The 23,818-nt window shown below is 43.1% G+C and overlaps 3 protein-coding genes across 3 annotated transcripts in view; 1 reads left to right on the top strand and 2 right to left on the bottom strand.

Annotated features, from left to right (window-relative positions):
* The window catches only part of LOC309701491 (NACHT, LRR and PYD domains-containing protein 12-like), a 341,726-nt gene extending 320,868 nt beyond the window's left edge, over positions 1-20,858 (bottom strand). Inside the window, exons 1-4 of the mRNA XM_082525729.1 lie at positions 20,664-20,858; positions 18,799-19,040; positions 16,906-18,694; positions 10,374-10,547 (exon numbers count right to left, since the gene is read on the bottom strand). Of these exons, the coding sequence (XP_082381855.1) occupies positions 10,374-10,547; positions 16,906-18,694; positions 18,799-19,040; positions 20,664-20,803 (2,345 nt within the window). The 5' untranslated portion in view covers positions 20,804-20,858. The remainder of the gene's footprint in view (positions 1-10,373; positions 10,548-16,905; positions 18,695-18,798; positions 19,041-20,663) is intronic.
* LOC309701521 (uncharacterized protein) overlaps positions 1-23,818 on the top strand; it is a 250,212-nt gene that overhangs the window by 141,377 nt on the left and 85,017 nt on the right. The gene's annotated exons all lie outside the window — the stretch shown is intronic.
* Positions 1,966-10,280, bottom strand: LOC309700378 (ribonuclease inhibitor-like; the record flags this gene model as incomplete). The annotated part of the gene is made up of 5 exons (XM_082523898.1): positions 1,966-2,058; positions 2,186-2,237; positions 3,696-3,869; positions 6,168-6,347; positions 10,174-10,280. The coding sequence occupies 5 exons, from the start codon at positions 10,278-10,280 to the stop codon at positions 1,966-1,968; spliced, it is 606 nt and encodes a 201-aa protein (XP_082380024.1).

Genomic DNA, 23,818 nt, shown 5'->3' with positions numbered 1-23,818 from the left:
GAACATCACCCTAGCAACCGACGGAAGCGTGAGGTGAATATAGCCTCACCTAACTCTTTTGGAGTGACAGTAGACACTGGAGTGCCACGAGAATTCCGCATTTGGAGTGGAGGAGCTAAATTCTTCCAAAGTTTGATCCCAAACATCGGAGTTGCAGAGGTGCGGGATCATGTGGAGATCAACCGATATGCCTTACTGCGACACATTAATCTCACTAAGACTCTGGGAACAGCCTTAGCGGAGGAGCAAAAGGCCATCAGAACGATGGTACTGCAGAACAGGCTGACCCTAGACTTGATAACAGCATCACAAGGAGGAGTGTGTAAGCTGATTGGAGAGACATGTTGTACGTTTATTCCGGATGGATATACGACTGGAGGAGACATCTATGAGGCACTGCAGAACTTAACTGCTCTGCAGAAATATGTGGCGGACCACACATCAGGAGGAGACACGTCACAAGGCTGGATAGCCTGGTTGACATCTGGACCATGGTGGAATATGTTTCTAAAGTTTTTGACTCCCATTCTTACATTATTGGCTTTGCTTTGCTTGTTTACAGGTTGCATCTTGCCATGTGTAAGATCGATGGTGAATAAAATGATTGCTAACACCTTTACCAATTTCATACTGTTGCAGCAGAGTGACATGGATGCTAAGGCTAATATGTGTGTATGAAATGAAGCCTGCACTGAAAATGTTGACAAGTGGTGTAGAGCTGAAGATATATATATGCCGTATAGCCTTAAAAAATGACAATACAGGGTGGTGATGATGGGTTTAGATTTTATTATTGTCATTTGTATTAGGAAATATTTAACCATATATTCTTAGAGGTGTATAATCAATTGTGTAGTGATAGGATGTGTGATCTTTAGCAGGCTGCAGGGGCTTGGTGTGTATTCCACACTGGAATGCACACCCACATCCTGGGAGCACGAGAGAGGTCGTACCTTCTCTTATTGTTTTATGGCAGGATTAACGTAGCTACGTCTGTTCTAGTCTAAGTGCTTTTTGTTTAGATGAACTGCTGGACTTCCTCACCATGTTATCTAGGGTGAACCATCTAGGGTGAAGGGGGGTCTACCCTCTTCCTGACCAAGGATGTTATATGACCCTTTGATCAGCAGTACCACACACACACACACACACACACACACACACACACACACACACACACACACACACACACACACACACAGTATTCTTTGTTCACATGTATACCTATGTGAGATGCTATATGTTAATGACCCTATGCATATTCATGTAACCACAATAAAAGGAGTGCTATGGGGAGCCTGGCTGAGAGTCTGATGGTGGTCAAGTGGTGGAACGACGCTTGGCTCCAGCCAGGTCTCCCTCATGCATGAGTAAACCAGAGAACTTTGGTGCCTTGTGTCTTGCTTTTTGCTGCGTAGCAGATTGTCCTTAACGTTCCAGTGGATAGGTTCAAACTACAAACCTATCGCTTTCACTTCAGCTTCACCAACAACAGCACAAGCAGAGCAGCCCACTGCCTGCATGGCTGGGACAGCGCCCCCTGGTGACTGTAAACCACTACAACATGTAGACGGCCGTCTGCAGGCTGGATGTAGCACCACCGCAGAGACGTGCTGCAGCTCTGTTTAGTTACCCAGCTGACAGCAGAGGCTGTAGTTTACTGTTACCAACATGGAAAACTGAAGCTTCACCAGCTGGAGCTACAGAGCTGGAGAACAAAGGAGACTGAGAGGCCAGAATGATGTGGGAGGAAACATCAAGAGCCTGTTTGAAAGGAGACACATGTGGATGCTGTGCCAGTCTGTGGTCTGTCAGAAGTCAGCTGAGTCACACTGCAAGAAGCTGCAGAATCTCAGAGGAGGAGATTTGGAAGTGTTTGTGGGACAAACTGGACTCAAAGAAAGAAGATGTTTGTGAAGTCTTTGGTGGAGGTGAGCAGTGTGAAGCAGAACACATGCAGATGAATCAGGAGGTCAGCATCAGTGTCTCCTTGTGGTGGACGGTAAAAGAATCAGAGCCAACGCTCCCGTCCACCCTCGGCATGAAGCAGTGCTGTTTCTGAAACAGGAGGACAAGTCCAGAGAAGACAGAGGAAGCAAAGATGAGGGTGGGACAGGACAGCAGGACTTCCTTCACACCTGCAGCTCCATCACACTGCTGTAGCTCCTCTTCATCACACATGTACCTGCAGCCTGTCTTCAAGTCCAGGAGTCACCTCCACACAGTGTAGAAGCCTCCTGTGCAGACCATGGAGTCCAGCCTCTGTCAGGGAAGTCGGCACTAAAGCCTGAAAGACTTCAATCTGTCTCTGCTCCACCCGAGAAAGACCAGCACCGTACTTGTTGTGCATTCAAGGAGGGAACATCAGCGCTGCATCGTGGGAACAACACCGCAGGAACAAAGACACAGCACGGCCGATGAAGGACGAGGACAAAGGACAAAGGAAAGGTGAGTGAGAAGACCCTGGTGGTGTGGACGGACCTGCAGGGGCTCCAAGACTGAGGAGCAGAGACGTCCATGTACCAGCTGAGGATGCTGCAGTGATCCAGGGAGCTCGGTCCAATCTGAGGCCGTGTGAACTACGTGGACCACAGTTTCTTCACAGACTTCAGCCACGTGAACATCTGGAGATCCAACAGTGCACGAGCTGTGAGCCATCAGCTGTTTCTCTCATCAGCTGCTGTAATGAGAGCTGCTGGAATCATCTCGAGCAGCAGGAAATCACTGATGTTGTTTCTAAACAAAGATATGGGACTGAGCTCCGCTGAGCTCCTTCTACTTTCATCCAGATAGAAACTGCTACAGTCTGCTGATTATTGCTTTGCCTCCATCACACGAGCTCTTTATCCTGTTCTTCACTCTCATTGGTTCTTTGTCTGCTTGTTTTTACAACAGTAGTCTTCTGATTGGTCAAAGAAGACAATCAGCTGTGACTAAATGTAGCTCCTACAGCAGTGATGGGAATAACTACTGAAGCTAATCCAGTATCAAAGCTCAGGAATCAGCAGCTCCCACCTTGTTTTCTTTCAACAACTATTTTTAGCTGCTGTGTTTTTGTGTTTCTGCAGACCTCAGACATCCTGCTGCTCTGGACAACTTTTTCATTCTTTTGTATCATTCTTTTGCTTTTCTTTTATTATTATGTTATATGTATTAATATGTGAAACACTTATTCTTTGTGTTTTTGCTTTGCTCCTGTCAAACTGCTTTAATAAAATCTGCTGCAGTCTAAACTGTGGACGTTCCCTTTTTAACCCTTTGTGAAACAATAAAGGTTTAAATCTGAGTATTCATCTATGTTAGTGTTTAATGGGTCTAATAGGTTGCTTTGGCCTTTCCCAGTAATATCTTCCCTTGCAGTCTGTGGTCCAGGCTTCTAAAACCATCCCAGGTTAACAAGAACTACAATCTAGAGGAGAGCTGCCATAACAGGTGTGACTGATGAGATCTGACCTGCAAGGTTACTCAGGTTTGTTTGTATCAGGACAAGCAGGGAAGCCGCCTGGACGTCAAAGTAGTTAGAGCTGGGCGAGTGTCCTCACCCACATCGGCTTCACAACTCTGCATCATCTACTGAGTAAGACTCAGAGCATCAGAGATTAGAAGGTCTACAAAGAGCTGAACCAGACTTCCTGTATAAAGGTTTTAGTTCCACAGATCGACAGTGTCAGCACAACTAAAACGTGGAGACTGACCTCAGAGTTTCAATTTGATGTTGTGGATTCTCCAGAAGAACACACAGCTGCTTCACTCCTGAATCCTGCAGCTTGTGGTAGCTCAGGTCCACCTCTCTGGGATACGAAGGGTTGAGCTTCAGCACTGCTTCCAGATAATCACAGCTGATCTCTGACAAATCACAGCGCTCCAATCTGTATAGAGAATGAAAGATGTAAGTTTATTAGACAAAGTGCTTGAAATCATTCAGTGTTTCATCATCTGTTCAGAGCTGAAGAAGGTTCAGAATGTAGAAGTTTAGAAAATGGAAACTCCAAACAGCTGAAGCCAACAGGAAGCAGCTTCAAACAAACACAACAAGAGAAAAAACTCTGAATGTTTCACATTAAAGTCGTACATTTCTAACAAGAGTGTTTTAAAGACAGAGTCACTGATGATCATCTTCTGCCCAGTAAAACTTTGGTTTTCCACATGTGAGTGTTAATGATGCACAAAGACTGTGAGTGCAAAGAGGGAGCGAGGAGGATGACAGAGAGATGGTACAGGAGCATCAAGAACCCGGCGAGGAAATGAGTAGAAGGACTTTGGAGCCTGTTGGATTGAAGCTTTCACAGAGACGTGTTTGACTGGACACCACCAGGACAGACTTTTAATCCCAGGATTTGGATGAGCTTTCTGTCTTTATGGTCACAAATGATGCTGTAACTCTGTGAATGTCCTGGAACTCTCAGCAGTGTGGTTACGTCCTTTTGACCTGAGTTTCCACAGCTCTTATAACAGCAGTGTACATTCATACTGAGACACGCTTCAGTCTGTATGGACCTGTTTCTGTAGCTGCCACCATCATTCTACGGTCGTGTCCAAATTCATGGGCTGCATCCTCCCGAGGACCCGGCCTTTGCGGTCTACGTGGGCTGGGTCCTCAGAAGGTCGGGTAGGCTGGAAATAAACGGCTGGGGAAATTGGACGGTCTAGCCTTCTGATTAGCGTCACCGCTGTCTCGGTGGAGTTTAATAAACTCAGCCGTCTGCTCCTTGCTATCTAAAATATAACAGGACACTGGCGTAAATTCTCGACCGTCTCATACTTCTGTTTAATCAGTTTTCTGTTTGACGTTTAGTCAGCTCTGTAAAGACCAAGGAGGAACCCACCTGGGGGATTAATAAAGTTTTATTTTATCTAATCTAATCTAATAACTTTAATCTCAGCCAAACCGATTTACTCACGAACAAACAAAACACTGAAAAAAGCCAAACAATAACATTTTGAGGTTGTCTAAGTGACTTATATATCACGTTTAACCTGAGTAGCGAAAGTCCGCGGTGATCTGAAAATGATGTGCCGGGAGTTGTGCCGTTCTCGGCGGCTTCAGTGACCCTCGAGCTCCCGGCGAGCTATCGAGCTGGTGGGTAGCAGACGTCTCCGAAAACGTCGAAGCACTTTTGCATATATGCGGTATCTTGATAAACCGAGCAGATATTTGATGTTTACACAGCTACTTTCTCGCCTGAAAATATGTTAAAAGTTTATTTTGTGACCGAAAAAGATTAGTATGAGTAATTTTAAAACTTAGTAGCGGCCGCCATTGTTGGAAACTGGAGTTTGGCTGGGCCGCGCTATGAATTCTGGGATATGGTAGGCCACGAAGGACACACCCGACCCATCCTTCAAATTCGGGGAAAAGGAGGACGCATTTGTTGGCTGCATTCGGAGGAGTCTACGAATTTGGACAGCCTTCGACGTGTCGCTGTGACGTAATCGGTCTACAAATGCGGCCTCAGGAGGATGCAGCCCATTTGGACACGACCTACATGTTTGTACATCAGCTTATCAAATACTGTCTGCTGTCTTCATTTATTACTCTTCACCTGCTTCACTGTTACTGTGTGGGCGGAGCTGTCTGAGCCCTGCCCACACAGACACAGCTCCTCTCTGGAGCAAAACTTCTGCTTCATCTCCGCCTCTTTTCTTCATCCTCCACCTCTCTTTTCTCTTCTTCGGTGTTCTGCAGCCACAGAGCCTCACAGCCATTAGCACGCCCATACCTGAGCAGCTAGCATTACCCAGCATGCCGTGCAGCAGTGTCAGTTTGTAAATGTGCAAGAATTCCTGCTCCAAACTGTTTCACAGAGTGCTGTGTGCCGTGACCTTTGACCTGCTAAAGACAGTCAGCTGTGGATTATTCATTGTTGTGTCTGATACTTAGAACTGTGAGGAAGAAGCTACACAGTTAATCAGGGTCCCCTCTCTCTGAATCAGGAAAGGTGGGCAGGCCGCGTGTGGGCCACGGGCCATACGTTGAGTATCACTGTTTGAAATGTGAACATTGTTCTGCTGCAGTCAATGGACTAAACCAGAGAAGAAGAAAACAGACTTTACCATGAAGATCCTCAGTGTGGATCAGTATAATATCAGCCTGATGTCTGCAGTTTAGTGTCAGCACAACTTTCACATCATATTCATCTCAGCACAACTAAAACATGCTGACTGACCTCAGAGTTTCAAATCGACATCGTGGATTCTCCCGAAAATCACACAGATGCTTCACTCCTGAACCCTTCAGGTTGCTGTAGGTTCCACTCAGGTCCACCTCTGTGGGATACGAGGGGTTGGACTTCAGTGCTGCTGCCAGATAATCAAGGCCAATATCTGACAAACCACAGCTCTTCAATCTGTATAAAGAATGAAAGATGTAAGTTTATTAGACAAAGTGCTTGAAATCATTCAGTGTTTCATCATCTGTTCAGAGCTGAAGAAGGTTCAGAATGTAGAAGTTTAGAAAATGGAAACTCCAAACAGCTGAAGCCAACAGGAAGCAGCTTCAAACAAACACAACAAGAGAAAAAACTCTGAATGTCTCACATTAAAGTCGTACATTTCTCATAAAAACAGGACAAAGACTTGAAAAAGTCGTGTTTTTCCTTCCAGGAACCACATGGCTTCACTTTTAAAGGTGAAGTGTGACAGAAATGGACATATTTGAAGTCCAACACCTTTTTCCAGTCACATTATTAAAGCAGACAAACTACAAGCTCATTTTCATTCCAACAAGTCATCTTCTGACCTGGACTAACAACACTGGTCTCTATGTGCAGCTGGCTGTGAGACCAGTGCTCAGGGAGCGTCTACAAAGTGCAACACTGAAAGAACATCACACACTCATTTGCTTCCAGCACTTTCACACAAACATCTACTGTCATTATTGTCACCAAACTCTGTGGATCCTTTATTGCAAATTCAAATGGGATCAAATGGTCAGACAAAAGAGGGTTATGAGGAAATATGGTGAAATGTTGTGTATTAGCAGCAAGTTATTGAATCATTTTCCTCAGAAACCAAACAAAATGATTGACAAACATGTTTTTACAAAGTCAGTGTTGGACTTGGATCAGCAGGATAAGCTGATGTTTAAAGGCATTTGAGTCTCGCTGTATGAGAGTCCAGTTCTTACTCAATATTTATGGATGATGTTCTTTCAGTGTTGCACTTTGTAGACGCTCCCTGAGCCTCACAGCCAGCTGCACATGGACCAGCTGACATTACCCAGCATTAGAGGCGGCTGTAAAAAATTCATGTTCCCATTTAAATGGTTTTAATTTGAATAAAACGATGTTGATTCATTCAATCCTGAATCGATGTTTAATATAAATGTATTTTGCCAGAATCTCAGGTTAAAGCTCACAAACTATTTCAACAAGCAGCAAACAGCTAAAACAGTAAATGAGAGCAGCTAAACACACAAAGATGGAAACACAGAGCGTGGATCGTTCACTCCACGGCACGTACACGGACACGCCGTCGGGGCTGAAAGTGGACAGCTCACAGATCCTGAAGCTGCAGGTTTCATCTGTCTCCAACCAAAACTGAGTGAAGCAGCAGCAAAAGAAGATCCAAACTCTGCTTCATGTTTGATCAATATGCTCATGAATTCTCTCTGACTTTGGCTGTTCCTGCCTGCACAGCTCTCTCTCTCTCAGTGTACTCCAAGAACAGCTTCAAACATCTGTTTCTGCATCATTCACTGTTTATTAGCCACCAGTCTGCTGTTGTGTTCAGTGCTGTCGGCCTCTGACAGTAAAGCCTCATTTCTGCTGTTCCATGGAAACTTTTTAAAATGATGACAGATTACAAACTCTCAGCTGTGTCTGTAATCAAACCTCTGTAACTTTGCTTCACTTCAGCAGCATCAGCTCATGTTCACATGTTGCTTCATGGTTTGCTTCAGTTTTTGATCGACTGCAGAATATTTTGAAGGTTATCTGCTATAAAAAGCCAGAAGAGGAAAATCTGCTTCATGTGTTTCTGTTTGATCCTCAGTGACTTTGACACAAAGGCCTCTGCTGTGATGATCACACCTCTGATCAAGTCTCACAGTGTCACAACTGATAAATGATCAGAGTTAGAATATTTCTGACTGTCTGCTGTGTGCCGTGACCTTTGACCTGCTAAAGACAGTCAGCTGTGGATTATTCATTGTTGTGTCTGATACTTAGAACTGTGAGGAAGAAGCTACACAGTTAATCAGGGTCCCCTCTCTCTGAATCAGGAAAGGTGGGCAGGCCGCGTGTGGGCCGCGGGCCATACGTTGAGTATCACTGTTTGAAATGTGAACATTGTTCTGCTGCAGTCAATGGACTAAACCAGAGAAGAAGAAAACAGACTTTACCATGAAGATCCTCAGTGTGGATCAGTATAATATCAGCCTGATGTCTGCAGTTTAGTGTCAGCACAACTTTCACATCATATTCATCTCAGCACAACTAAAACATGCTGACTGACCTCAGAGTTTCAAGTTTACATCCTGGACTCTCCAGGAAACCACACAGATGCTTCACTCCTGGATCCTGCAGCTTGTTGTTGGAGCTCAGGTCCAGCTGTCTCAGATGGGAGGGGTTGGACTTCAGTGCTGCTGCCAGATAATCACAGCTGATCTCTGACAAACCACAGCTCCACAATCTGTATAAAGAATGAAAGATGTAAGTTTATTAGACAAAGTGCTTGAAATCATTCAGTGTTTCATCATCTGTTCAGAGCTGAAGAAGGTTCAGAATGTAAAAGTTTAGAAAATGGAAACTCCAAACAGCTGAAGCCAACAGGAAGCAGCTTCAAACAAACACAACAAGAGAAAAAACTCTGAATGTTTCACATTAAAGTCGTACATGTCTCATAAAAACAGGACAAAGACTTGAAAAAGTCGTGTTTTTCCTTCCAGGAACCACATGGCTTCACTTTTAAAGGTGAAGTGTGACAGAAATGGACATATTTGAAGTCCAACACCTTTTTCCAGTCACATTATTAAAGCAGACAAACTACAAGCTCATTTTCATTCCAACAAGTCATCTTCTGACCTGGACTAACAACACTGGTCTCTATGTGCAGCTGGCTGTGAGACCAGTGCTCAGGGAGCGTCTACAAAGTGCAACACTGAAAGAACATCACACACTCATTTTCTTCCAGCACTTTCACACAATCATCTACTGTCATTATTCATGTTCCTGCTCCTCTGGATTCACACGGAGCCTCTGCTCATGCCGTTGCCATGGTGAATCATAGTATGTGGCTCCATACCTCAGACTGAGCATGTTCAGAGCTGATTGGCCTGACTCTGATCAGCTGATCTAGAAGAGGAAACTCTACTATATGTACATTATTACATCTACACCTGAATCACAACACTCACACAAATATATCAACTGTGTTTAATATTTTGGCACGTAGATCATTTATGTGCTTCAGCTCTTCTAACATTTTACCACCAACGTGTTTCAAAAGGAGCAGCTTTTACTTTGAAGGCCAGCTGTCTCTGTTTCCTGTTTCCATTGTTGGATAATGGAACAAGTCGATGCTTCAGTGCTTTGAATTGTGTTACACAAAAATAAGCAAAGTTTCTCGTTGTTCAGGCAGAATCGAGCGTTGAAGAATGAATTCACACGTCAATAAACATTTTCATCAGCACAAGCAGGACAATGAAAGCAGGAAATACCCCAAACTGCTATTTCTCATTCTACAACTTCAACAACTGCACATGAATTATACTTCATACACAGACCCACAGTCTCTGATTGCTCTGAAATCTCACTGACAGCCAATAGAAATAAAGAAAAGTCCAGACTGACAGTCTCTGTGGGGTTAGGCAGTGAACTGCTCACGCTGCGTTAAAGTGCATCACAAACTATTGGAATTGGATCCAACTTTGTGAAGCAGATTTCTTCTCAGCTGCTGTTTTGAACATTTCCTCATGAACTGTATTAAACTCTGTAAATGAACTGAGAACTATTTCTACATTTGAAACTATGGATTCATTTTCCCGTTCACTTCTGTACGTTAGTGTATAAATGAATGTTAGACTGGGCTCCATGGAAACACTTGGACTGGTCTCAGCTGCCTTCTTTCTGTAGTCCTTTCTCTTCTCCAGCTTCTGTTTGAAATCCTCTCACAGAGCCTGAATCCTGCTTTGCTGTCATGTTTGGGCCTGTGTTCCTCTGCTTTAACACAAACCTCACCACAGCAGCTGTGTGGGTCGTCTCTGTAGCAGCCAGATCAGATTCTGATACATGAACATCGTCACAGCTCCTAACTTCACCTTTATTAGCTTTGACATTCATGTCTTTCTTTTCTCTGTCTGTTTCCACACAAGCTCAAAGTCTCTGCAGCCTGAAATATAGAAAAACAACAACAGCTGCAGTCAGTGAACTCACCTCAGAGTCTCCAGTCGACAGTTTGGACTCTCCAGTCCAGCACACAGAAGCTTCACTGCTGAATCCTGCAGCTTGTTGTTACTCATCTCCAGCTCTGTCAGATGGGAGGGGATGGACTTCAGAGCCGAGGCCACAACTTCACAGTGAGTCTCTGAGAGTCCACAGTCAGCCAGTCTGAGATTACAGAAAATATAAAATATGTTATTATAAAAGCAGAAAGTCTGCATTATAAACACAGACTGAATGTATATGAAGACAAAACAGAGTGAGGTCATAATCTGATGAACATCTGCTCTTCACATCTGTGCTTCAGCTCCTCTTACTGTGTTTGACATGACACAACGATTGAGTCTCTCTCAGACCTGCAGACTTTTAATGAGAATCTTTGTTTGGCTTTAATCTGCAGATGAAGGAGGAAGATGGCGTCACATTTAGGCTTCCATAATGTCCACAGTCTGTCACTGAGATCTGATCCAGAGTCAGAGTGAAGACACACATTTGGACTGTTTCCTGTCTTGAATCCAGAACATTTTGAATGAGTTCAGCTCAGTGAAGAGTTCCAGCTGGAAAGATGATCTCTGTTTGCTACCTGCTGCTGTCAGGTACGCAGTGTTGGGAAGGTTACTTTTAAAATGTATTCCGTTACAGAATACAGAATACATGCCCCAAAATGTATTCTGTAACGTATTCCGTTATGTTACTCAATGAGAGTAACGTATTCTGAATACTTTGGATTACTTAATATATTATCGTGCTTTTTACAACAACGTGAATGTACTATTGCTGTGTGATTTATTACTATTACTGAAGGTCCGCGACTCCGAACTGTAGTAAAGGGACCTCTGACTAATACGGCGGGGTCCCTGTCGGCTCGTAGCCGAAAAATAGCTTTACTTTGTTGTGTAGGTCAACTTTTCTTGCGAGAGACAGAGAGAGGCGTTGAAAGGCTGCTCCAATGGAACTTATTGTTTTCGGAGGAAAACACGAACACGGTGTACAGTCGAGTCTTAATAGCTTACTTACAACTGGGCTCGTCAGGCACATGTAAATATAATAATAACCACTGCAGCCAAGAAGACTTGGCTGCAGTGGTTATTATTATATTTACATGTTTCCAGCTCCCGTTTTTCCTCGATGACAACTCGTACCTTTCCACTCGCCTTTTTCTCCCTCCTCGCGCTCACAGACCCATAACGTGTATGGCAGTCCATTCTCCCTGCAGCACGGACTACACTGCCCATGATGCTACATTCTTTAGAGCTATGCTTGTAGCATTCTGCCTGTTAGCTTAGCACAACAACAACAACGAAAAGGCGCTCTCTCACCCAGGAAACACACAGTCGCAGAAAGAGAGAGAGAGCGTCGCCCTGTAACCATGGCAACCGTAACGCTGCCGCCTGGAACGAAAGAACGTAGCTGTCAAACAAAACCCAAACAGTCCTGACCCGCGACAATATGAAACAGGAAAGTACCGCAGTGTAATCCATTTATTTCAACAAAGTAACTGTATTCTGAATACCACCTTTTTAAACGGTAACTGTAACGGAATACAGTTACTCATATTTTGTATTTTAAATACGTAACGGCGGTACATGTATTCCGTTACTCCCCAACACTGCAGGTACGACTGTTCACGTCCACACTCAGGAAAAACCTGCTGACTGTCACCAAACGGAGCAGAAATGTCATCACTGGACAATAATGATGAATGAACTCAGAGCTGCTGATATCACATCTGATTTCAGGGGAACTAAACTAAAAAGGAACAAATAGAAACAACCATCATGACTCTGTTTGACCTTCAGATCAGAAACTATGGTTCAGAACAGCAGCAGGATTTCAGGCACTGTCACATCCTCAACATCCATATTCCAAATGCTCTTCCTGACAGGACACTCTTTGTTCCCACTCAGGGAGTTTCCATGTGTAGAAATCATTTCTGAATCTCAGTAGACTGGGAGGTTTTTCCATCTCATGAATCTCTTTCCTAACATCAAACTAGATAAATCAAACAAAGGAACTGGGGTCTGTCTAATTTCTGACCCCAGTAAAGCTTGTACTGGGATACCCCGACATACTCTCTCTCCATCTGCTCCCACAGCCTCATATTCACAGCTGGCCCTTCTCTCAGCATCCACACTCAGGGTGGGGGCGGGGTCAACCCCAGTCAAAACCATTGCTTTGGCCTTATGGCCATTTTATTAGTGTGCGTTTCTGAGTAACAAGCAGGACTACGCACAGGTGTTTGGACATGTGTGGACCCGACCTACACTTAAACTTCTTAAATCCTCTGTTTCTGTGTCACCAGCTACACTTTTAATATTCATATATTCACTCCGACGTTTTTGGAGAGCGGTCAGAGCTCATACACTGCAGACAAACATGTCTCCCAGCACACAGCTGACTGTCAACTCTCTGAGATTGGATATGATTCATTTAGATTATATCTGTAAGGTGAAGTTTATCTCGGTGTTTATTTGTTCCTGAGGAAGTCAGCTCGGCTCAGATTAAACTTTAATAACTGAACAATTTCAATGAACCTTAACGCCTCCCTGGAGCATATATGGAACTGAATCAGTCACTTTTCTTTATTTCCTGATGTTCATATGTGACATACATGTTTTAACCATTAATCTGGAATTAAACTGACATTTAATATATTTTAAGGAGGAAAGAGAAATTTCACCAGAGGATGTTGATGCTGTTCATGGAGACTGAAGACAGAATGATTTATCTGTCTTAATATTTCTGCTGCTCTTTCCTTTGGTGCAAAAATATTTTAACTGTTGGTTTTAATTCAAAATCAATGGTCAAAATGTTAAAATACCAACAAACTTGTGGCGTTAGTGTTGATATTCTGTGAGTTACTTAAAGAGATCACACAGGTACAGGGCATATTTTATGTTTAGGTTTATGCATATTTGTGGTGTGATGTGCATGTAGTGGGCTGTTATGTTGTAAACTGTGTGGATGTGTTTGGGAACAGAAAGATTATTTTACTGCATAAAACGGCGCTGATCAGCTGTTTCTGCCGCTGATACACTCGGCCGGTGAACCACCTGACTCACACAGGCTCTCCTCCTCCACAGTCCTCGTTTATGAAGAGCTTTACAAACACAACATCTCGGCTAACAGCTGGATTCTCCCGTTTCAGTGCCAAACAGCCACTTCCTGCTACAGACAGTAAAGTGGACAGTTTGGCGCTAAACATGTTTTTAAAACTTGAAGCTCTTATTTGTTAAAGCCAGCTTCACAGACAGATCTGTGTCAGTGTTTTAGAGCAGGGCTCAGTGGTGTAAACCAGCCTTTATATGTGTTTCATCTCCATTTTTACATTAAACTGAACCAAAACACTGAAACCTTCACCTGATATGTCTGTGTAGGTTCTCATCATACAGTCATGGTAATCTAAGGAGCCTGGAAAGAAAAGTGACTTCTTTAAGTTTCTTGAAGACGTTTCATCTCTCGAAACCTCTGCTGATAATCACCCACACCCTTTTTCACAGCTTGGCTCATGTGATGAGCCACATGATCAATAGTTGGTCAGCGACCCTCTTAAGGGACACTCCCACTAGGATTAAAATCTGGGACTCTCCACTTTTTGGTTTTAGAAGTGAAGAAGCTGAATGTTCGGATTAAACATCTTCAAGAAACTTAAAGCAGTGCACTCGCTTTTCTTTCTAAGCGGCCTTTCTTAGATCACCTGATATAACCTGAGTAAATTATGTCGGGTTTGAAAACTCTGCAGCATGACCCGGGTGTTGCTGGTGGCATCATGAGCTTAGACCCCTCAGTCAGCTCGGTCTAAAGTCATCGTCAGCACTAACAGGCACAAATAGGCTCTAACGTGACAAACTGACCCGACATTTAAAGAGTGCCCACTACAGTCTCAGCTAAAACATATTAAAATGTGCAACGCCAAGGACTGTACACTGGACTCCATTTCAGTGCAAAAGAATAAAACGAAGTAAATCCATCCAATCTCCTCTGCCTGTCCTTATCATCAATAAAAACAATTAATAAAACAGAAAATCATAGAAACAGCAATCTTTGTTATTGCATCATCACACATCAGTTCCCAGTAACTAGTCAGAATGAGACGTTGTTTTCATCTTTCTCACACTCATCTCACTCCCCGGTCACAACAGGTGGTGACTTTAACAGGTGTTACAACCTGGCTCAAAGCTGCAAAAGAGGGCGGAGACTGAAAACAGAGACTGGTTTCATTTTGAAGTTCTTAATAACCTCGGCTAAAGATGACACCAGACAGCGTGACAGGGTCTGACAACGAGTGGTGGCGTCGTCCTAGCCGACCTCGGCAGTTATTCACACGCCATGACCAAAAACTCCTGCAGTGTGACAGCAGATAGAGGAGGAGTCACAGAGGAGCGTAACAGCTGTGACAGATGCAACAGGAGGACGAGCTCCAACAGTAAACACACTGAAGACAGGAAAGCAGTCACGAGTGATGTTGGTCCTGTTTTTATCTCCACTAAAACCTCTCTAACGTCACATGTAACAGAACACAGACACGTCTGATTATCAGGGACCACGACCCACATCTTTGCCTCACTATGTTTATAAGAAGAGACTGAAAATAATGATTCTCCCAACACATCACCAACACTTTTATGGCAAACAGATAATAGTGAGTGAAAAGAGGTGAACTGTTTCATATGCAGTTATCAGGGTAAATACATTTAAACCAAAGACACTGGAAGACTAAAGGAAAGGAACTGAAGGTGACAATTCAAGAAGCTCAACAGAAGTCAAATGTAACAGGATCAAGATTCCCTGTTAAAAACAGATATGTACAGTATAATAGTAGACTATACTAATAATAGTGTATAGTATAATAGTATACTATACTAATAATAGTGTATAGTATAGTATAGTATACTATACTAATAATAGTGTATAGTATAGTATACTATACACTATTATTAGTATAGTATACTATACTATACTAATAATAGTGTATAGTATAATAGTAGACTATACTAATAATAGTGTATAGTATAATAGTATACTATACTAATAATAGTGTATAGTATAGTATAGTATACTATACTAATAATAGTGTATAGTATAATAGTAGACTACACTAATGATAGTGTATAGTATAATAGTATACTATACTAATAATAGTGTATAGTATAATAGTATACTATACTAATAATAGTGTATAGTATAGTATAGTATACTATACTAATAATAGTGTATAGTATAGTATAGTATACTATACTAATAATAGTGTATAGTATAGTATAGTATACTATACTAATAATAGTGTATAGTATAGTATACTATACACTATTATTAGTATAGTATACTATACTATACTAATAATAGTGTATAGTATAATAGTAGACTACACTAATAATAGTGTATAGTATAATAGTATACTATACTAATAATAGTGTATAGTATAATAGTATACTATACTAATAATAGTGTATAGTATAGTATACTATACTAATAATAGTGTATAGTATAATAGTAGACTATACTAATAATAGTGTATAGTATAGTAGTATACTATATGAAGTCTACACCGCCATGTCCTTAAAATTCAGCGAAATTAAGGACGCATTTGAGGGCCGCATTTCGAGCAGCGACCTTCGTCCCGTCGCTGTGATGTAATCGGCCTTAAAATGCGTCCTTTAAGGCTGCAGACCCTGAATTGGGATACAGCCAGAGTCTGGTCTCTGTTTTCACAGAGGATGTGGTTCTGTTGGCTTCATCAGGTGATGGCCTCCAGCTCACAGTGGAGCTGTTCTCAGCAGAGTGTGAAGCCGTGTGAATGAGGATCAGCATCTGAGGCCATGGTCCTCAGCTGGGAAAGGGTGGAGTGCCCACTCTGGCTCAGAGACGTTCCTGCCCCAGGTGGAGGAGTCTCAGGGTCGTGTAAAGAAGGGGGAGGGGAGCAGGAATCAACAGACAGACTGTTGCTGCGGTAACAGTGAGGTGGACGCTGTACCGGTCTGTCGTGGTGAAGAGAGAGAGCTGAGCGTGACAGCAAAGCTCTAAATTTACCGGTCGATCTACGTCCCTGCCCTCACCTATGGTCACGAGCTGTGGGCAGTGACGGGAAGAACCAGATCGTGGTTACAAGTGGGGCAAATAAATTTTCTCTGAAGGGTAGCTGGTGTCTCCCTTGGAGACGGGGTGAGGAGAATCCCCTTCACAAAAACTAATCAAGTGAACAAGACTCTCCAGGAGGTAAACATTTAAATATCCAAGTCTACCATAAAGAGAAAACTGCATGAAGGGAAACACAGATGGTGCATTACAATTCATTGCATGTGTTTTACATGAAGAATGGAGGATATACCGTCCACTTTCACTCTGTCTTTAGCAGCAAGTGGCTCTTTGTTGTTTGGCTAGCTGCACTGAAACAGGAGAATCCAGCTGTTAGCCGTAATGTTGGTGTTTGTAAAGCACTTTATAACCAAGGACTGTGTTTTTAATTTAAAGATTAAACTATTAACCGACACTGATCAATGATGTTAATGATCACATCTGGACTCACCGAGCCTTTCTGCAGTTCCTCACAGCTGGAATCAGTCTCAGTCGTCCCTCCTTTGAAGCTTTGTACTTCTGCAGGTCAAACTCATCCAGAACCTCCTCTGACATCTGCAGCATGAAGGCCAGAGCTGAGCAGTGGATCATAGAGAGGTCCTTTGACCTTTTCTTTGACTTCAGGAACTCTTGGATCTCCTGATGTACTGAGAGGTCGTTCATCTCCATCAGACAGTGGAAGATGTTGATGCTTCTGTCAGGAGAGGATTTAAACTTCTTGTTATTCTTCAGGTTCTTGATGACTCTCTGGATGGTTTCTGGACTGTTCTCTGTCTGACCCAGCAGACCTCCTAAGAGTCTCTGGTTGGACTCCAGACAGAGGCCATGAAGGAAGCGGACAAACAAGTCCAGGTGGCCATTTTTACTCTGGAGGGATTTCTCCATGGCTCGTTTAAGGAAGTCATCCAGAGATGACTCTTTGTATTTTTTTCCCAGGAAGTCCTTCAGCACCTCTGACTTCCTGTTGGTGAAACAGTGGAACATGTAGACTGCAGCCAGAAACTCCTGGATGCTCAGATGAACAAAGCAGTAGACTGGTTTCTGGAAGATCACACACTCTCTTTTGAAGATCTCTGTACAAACTCCTGAGTACACCGAGGCCTCTGTCACATCCAGACCACACTGCTCCAGGTCTTCTTGGTAGAACATGAGGTTTCCTTTCTCCAGATGTTCAAACGCCAGCCTCCCCAGCTTCAGAAGAACTTCCCTGTCAGCCTCCGTCAGTTCCTGTGGACTCGTCTCATGTCCCTCGTGGTACTTGTTCTTCTTCCTCTTTGTCTGAACCAGCAGGAAGTGTGAGTACATGTCAGTCAGGGTCTTGGGCAGCTCTCCTCTCTGCTCTGTAGTCAACATGTGCTCCAGAACTGTAGCAGTGATCCAGCAGAAGACTGGGATTCTACACATGATGTGGAGGCTCCTGGATGTCTTCATGTGGGAGATGATTCTGCTGGACAGCTCTTCATCACTGAATCTCCTCCTGAAGTACTCCTCCTTCTGGGCGTCAGTGAAGCCTCGTACTTCTGTTAGCCTGTCAACACATGTAGGAGGGATCTGATTGGCTGCTGCAGGTCGGGAAGTTATCCAGACGAGAGCCGAGGGAAGCAGATTCCCCTGGATGAGGTTTGTCAGCAGCTGGCTGACTGATGACTTCTGTGTGACATCAGACAGCAGCTTCCTGTTGGTGAAATCCAATGAAAGTCTGCTTTCATCCAGGCCGTCAAAGATGAACAAAAGCTGAGAGACAGCCAGCTTCTCTGCTGTGACCTTCTGTAATGTTGGATGGAAAACATGGAGCAGCTCCAGAAGACTGTACTGCTCCTCTCTGATCAGGTTCAGCTCCCTGAATGAAAGCAGAACCACCACACTGACATGTTGGTTCTCCAAGCCCTCTGCCCAGTCCAGAGTGAACTTCTGCACTGAGAAGGTTTTTCCAACACCAGCCACGCCGTTGGTCAGAACCACTCTGATGGGTCTCTGTTGGTCAGGTAAGGCTTTAAAGATGTCCTGGCACCTGATTGGAGTGTCATGGAGAGCGTCCATCTTGGAAGCTGTCTCCAGCTGCCTCACCTCATGTTGGCTATGAACCTCTTCACTCTGTCCCTCTGTGATGTAGAGCTCAGTGTAGATCCTGTTGAGGAGGGTTCTACTTCCTGTTTCATCACTTCCTTCAGTCACACGTTCACATCTCCTCCTCATACTGATCTTATGTTCATCTAAAACCTCCTGCAGACCAACATCTGCTGAAAGAAAGAAAAACAGAAAGAAAACTCTTCAATGTCTGAACAACAACAAGAAGTCCAGTTTTCAGAAATGAGTCCATCAGCAGACAGATGTTCAGTCTTACTTTGTACACAGCTGCTCTGACTGGCTGTCTGCAGTCCAGCTCTGCTTCTGGATCTTTCTCCACACTGGGGACAGGACCAGTCTCCTGATGAAGCAGACTGGTCCCAGTATGAGGAGATGCACTGTCTGCAGAACCAGTGTCCACAGCTGGTAGAGACTGGATCCTTCAGGACGTCCTGACACAAAGCACAGCAGGACAGCTGCTCCTCCTCACAGACACCACTCCTCTTCCTCTTCCTCCCTCTGTGAACACATTTCTTTATCACTAAAATCATTGACTGTCAGTGACAAACATCCAGATTTGATGACACTGTGCAGAAGCTCTGATGGTCACAGAGAAAAGTCAAAGTGGAGAAACTTGTGTTTGAGTTCAGAATCCAAGTTTCCTTTGCTGTTCCTGCCTGTCTTATTAAACACAGAGTGATCAGCCTACAAACTCCACAGTAAAAGCCTTCATCACAGAGCTGATTATGTCCTTCACTGGATGTACTGGAAGTTTGGGATCCATCACTTTCAACTGACCTTTGACCTCCTCTAAAAACTGTGGTGGAGCAGCGGTGTCACATTCAGAGCTTTCAGCTTTATTTTGAAAGAGTTCAGTCATCAGGAAGTGAACTTCTGGGTTCTGATTTCCTTTCTATTATTTTACAGAAGTGAAGAAGAAGAACTAAAAGCTTTGAAATGATCTGAGTGATATTTTTGAACATTGCCACCAAATTGAGTTCAGCCTCCAGCAGTAACTTTGTTTCATGATGCCTCCCTGATGATGTGATGTTTGATTACAAACCTGTTTATGTGTTAGACATTAATCACATGAACACAGGCAGAAAAAAGAAGCCAATGAAACAAATGACAGAAACGTGTTCATTCACTGCCATGATCCATATTTTATATGTACAGATGTTTGTAAAGAACACGTGTGCAGCGCTTTGTTCTGAGGATCTGCTGTCAGCACACAGTGCAGCAATAACTACAACCACACGTTTCTGTAGATCCTGAACATCAGCCTGGAGGAATCTGACCTCAGGTCTGCACACAGAGGAGCTTCACCTCTGGGATGATGCTGGCTTCAGCTCCTTCTACAATCAGGCAGAAGCTTCTGCACCATCAGGACACAAACAGAGAGGAGCTTCTATCCTCAGACCATCCAAGTCCTAAATCAGAACATGCTCCCCTCATAGCATCACCATCAGGGTTTAAACAGGACCTTACATCATGTTCTTGTCTCACTGTCATATTTCAGATCATACCTGATTCATTATGACGTCACACGCTGCTACACTGATCCTGCTGCTTCATTACTGCTGATATTACTCTGCTCACTCTGTTCAGTTACTCTGTTTACATCACTTTGCTCATTTGCTTTGTTCTGCTTGCACTGCTCTGTCAGTACATGCTGTGCTAATGTGGCACAAAGCACTTTAACATTACATCTGCACAATGTTTCATTATTTCATTTAATGATTGTTTCTAATGTTTTGTCCAGTCACAGGAGCAGCTCAGCACATTTCACTGTGTTGTACGTGTATGACGATGCCTGTGACAAATAAACAGCCTCGGACTCTTCAATCTTCTGCATTTCTTTGGAGATCAGCTCAGTGGCCTGTTGAGACCATATTTCTATTTCTGATGACTCAGTTCAGATTATTATCCTGATACTTTCTTTTAAAATGTGATGAAATCATTTATCTGATGTTCTGACACAAACACACCAAAACAATCCCAAACAGCACAAACCACCACGTTACACACAGTGTAATAAAAATACAGGCAACTACAAATAAAAACACTTTAAAAATATAAACTAAAATTACAAAGTGGTCACAGAATTTCAAACACCCGTAAATGAGTCAGCAGCTCTCTTACATGGTCAGCTGAGCTCCATGATTGAAGAACATTGTTGCTGCAGGTTCATCACTGAACTCTGGAGGATATTCTTTGGACCAGTCACTCCTCACAGACACACAGCTGGATGCTGCAGATGCTGCTCCGTCCTCTTCCTCCATCTTCTTGATGTCAGGGTGGAGTTAGTCTGAGAGGTAAACACACACACTCAGAGGTGCTGTTGTGCTGGAAGCATCACACTGACGGCTTTCTAATGTTGGAGCTTTGGCCCTAAAGTCCAAACCAGTTATTTTAGAGGCTCAAAGTCTTTAAAAAACACCAAAACCATCACATTATTTAATAAGTACATGATCAGGTGGATGAAGGAACTCAGTGTGTTTGGGATCATCATCATGGTGAGGAGCCCACATGTTACGGCTCCTTTGGAGAGAAGCTGAGGATCACTGCAGGAAGTGAGCTCATGAAACCAAACTGCTGTTTGTGAGCAGCATGACTCTGTTATTGGACCTGGGCCCTGTGCTTCGTACGTCGCTTACTACATCCAAGATCAAATGAAACATCCAAGACCAAACCATCGCGCTAACCGTGAGCTCGCTAATCCGGTTCCCCGAACACACCTGCTGTTGACGATTAGTACAGCTGGACGCAGTAATGTGACATCACTGGGTGTCGTAAAAGGGGCTACGCATCGATAGTAGAAACATTGATCGGCAACCCTCTGATTGGTCGGCGAAAATGTCGACAGAGCGCGCTCGGCTCGGTATTTTTCGGCAGCAGAGCAAGAACTCTTGAGTGAGGGATTTCAGGAGTTTCAGAGTTTAATCAGAACGCAAGGGAACACTGCAAAGGCTGCAAAAGCAAGGAGAGAGGGCTGGCAGGAAGTTGCTGACAAATTAAACTCGTAAGTAATTTAATAATAACAATAATAATGTAGTGGATTGATATAGCGCTTTTCAAGGCACCCAAAGCGCTTTACAATGCCACTATTCAGTCACTCTCACATTCACACACTGGTGGAGGCAGCTACAGTTGTAGCCACAGCTGCCCTGGGGCAGACTGACAGAAGCCAGGCTGCCATATCGCGCCATCGGCCCCTCTGGCCAACACCAGTAGGCGGTAGGGTAGATTTATTATATTACACTATATTATCCAATATTATATTACATTATATTATAATATGTTATATTTTATCCTCTTTCACATTAGAGCCACGACAGGACCCACTAGAACATGGGAACAAGTAAAAGTGAAATATAAGAATATTCTACAGAATGGTAATATTTATCACTTATATTGCTTTTAGTCTCTTGGAAAGAGACCCTGGAATAATCTGTTTGTTTATAACACCAACCAAGAAAAGGGCAGAGCAACAAAAGACAGGTGGTGGTCCTGCACCCCCTCGTCAACAAGTTGGTTAAGTAAATAATACCCTCACGGGAAAATCGATATCTCTCTATGAGCACACTGTTGCGCTGAGCTAAAGGATCCTGTCTGTCCCGCAATATACGCTGGATTCTGAGGACTCTCCTTATCAATCTTGCACCTTCCGCAATGGGTTGCTCGCGTATACGGACAGGACATGGCTGCGACAGACTTCCCAAATCCACCTTCGCTTTTATAGCCGTGGTCTCTCATCTTGATTACACGAAGTAATTTACAATTGCTACTCTGAAATATGAATTACATCTGTAATAATCACATACATGTAATAGAATGTTAATAGTACATTTCCCTTTTTTAGGAAATGACCTGTATGTATCTGTGTGAAATCAATAAATGGATCAGGTGCTGCATTGTCTTTAGTTACATTGATGTTATTTATTTATGGTGAAACAGTGGTGGAATATCGCTGTTGCTTTCGTATGAATGACGCGGGCATACCTGCGTGGCCGCGATCTAATCCTGTTTACATAAAGTAAACCTGCTCCCCAGCAGGTTTACGCTTACGGCTCTGTTGCTATGACAGCAAGTCCCGGATGGGCTTCGGGGAACCGAACGATCCAGGATCACGCGAAATCGTCAACAATCTCATCCAGCTAACTCACTTAGCGCGGTACGAAGAACAGGCCCCTGCTCTGTGTTCTACATATGATCAATACTTCAAATATCTGTAAACATGTCATCTTATATTTGTTGCACTTGGTCACATCTGTCTTTAAAAATAGATTTTTAATGTCACTGAGAGTTCTTTTCTACCTTTATTGATTTATTTTGGAATAAATTAAATATAAAGGTGCCAAAAACTGCCTGCAGCTTCTGCTCTGTGACAGGAAACTACTGTCAGGCTCAAAATGACTTCAGATTATTCATCACAGAGTGTTTATGGATCACAGGACACGTTACAGTTTTACTATGGAACGCCAGGACTGCCATAATGAATTAATTAAATACACCATTAAATAATTAATTAAATGTGGCAATAATTAATTAAAATTGGAATTAATTAATTAAATAAATAGTTATGACACATGTAATTAATTAATTATTGACACATTTAATTAATTATTTATGTATTTCACATTTTAATTAATTATTGACACATGTAATTAATTAATTATTGACACATTTAATTAATTATTTATGTATTTCACATTTTAATTAATTATTGACACATTTAATTAATTATTGACACATTTAATTAATTATTTAATGATATATTTATTTATTTCATTTTGGCAGTCCTGACGCCTGGCTCTCATCATGAAATAATTTTATCTGTCAGCCTCACCCATCAAACTCAGGGGGCGGGGTTAACGCTGCCCATGCAGCTTCTCTAACATTTGATTGGTTGCCGTGCAAAGTAAGTCAAAACAGGTCGATCCTAGATAATCGATTGCTTGTGTAGACTTGGGGCAGCCAGTTATCCCAGAATGCAGATCAAATCACAAGCAGCAATGGTGGTGGTGTAGTTTTAAAATACCCCGTTTTTCTGTCACCAGCTACACTTTTAACAGTGTTTTAGCCGCGAATGTCGCGCCGTATGTCTGGTCAGGTTGTCAACATAGAACATGTTTGCAAAAGTGCTCAGATGTTTTCAGAGATTTCACTAGCTCTGCTAACAGTTAGCATGCAGAGTGCACCGAGGGGGTTACGTTAACCGGTTTGTTTACATATTCCACTCTCCGTGTTCCACATGTTGCATTCGCAGATTCTCATTTTCACCGAACGATCGTCTC

Source organism: Aulonocara stuartgranti, assembly GCF_965226115.1.
Source record: "Aulonocara stuartgranti genome assembly, chromosome: 23".
NCBI classification, from domain to species: Eukaryota; Metazoa; Chordata; class Actinopteri; order Cichliformes; family Cichlidae; genus Aulonocara; species Aulonocara stuartgranti.
Note: the sequence above shows the minus strand (reverse complement) of the source record. Positions and strands in the feature narration are given on the sequence as shown.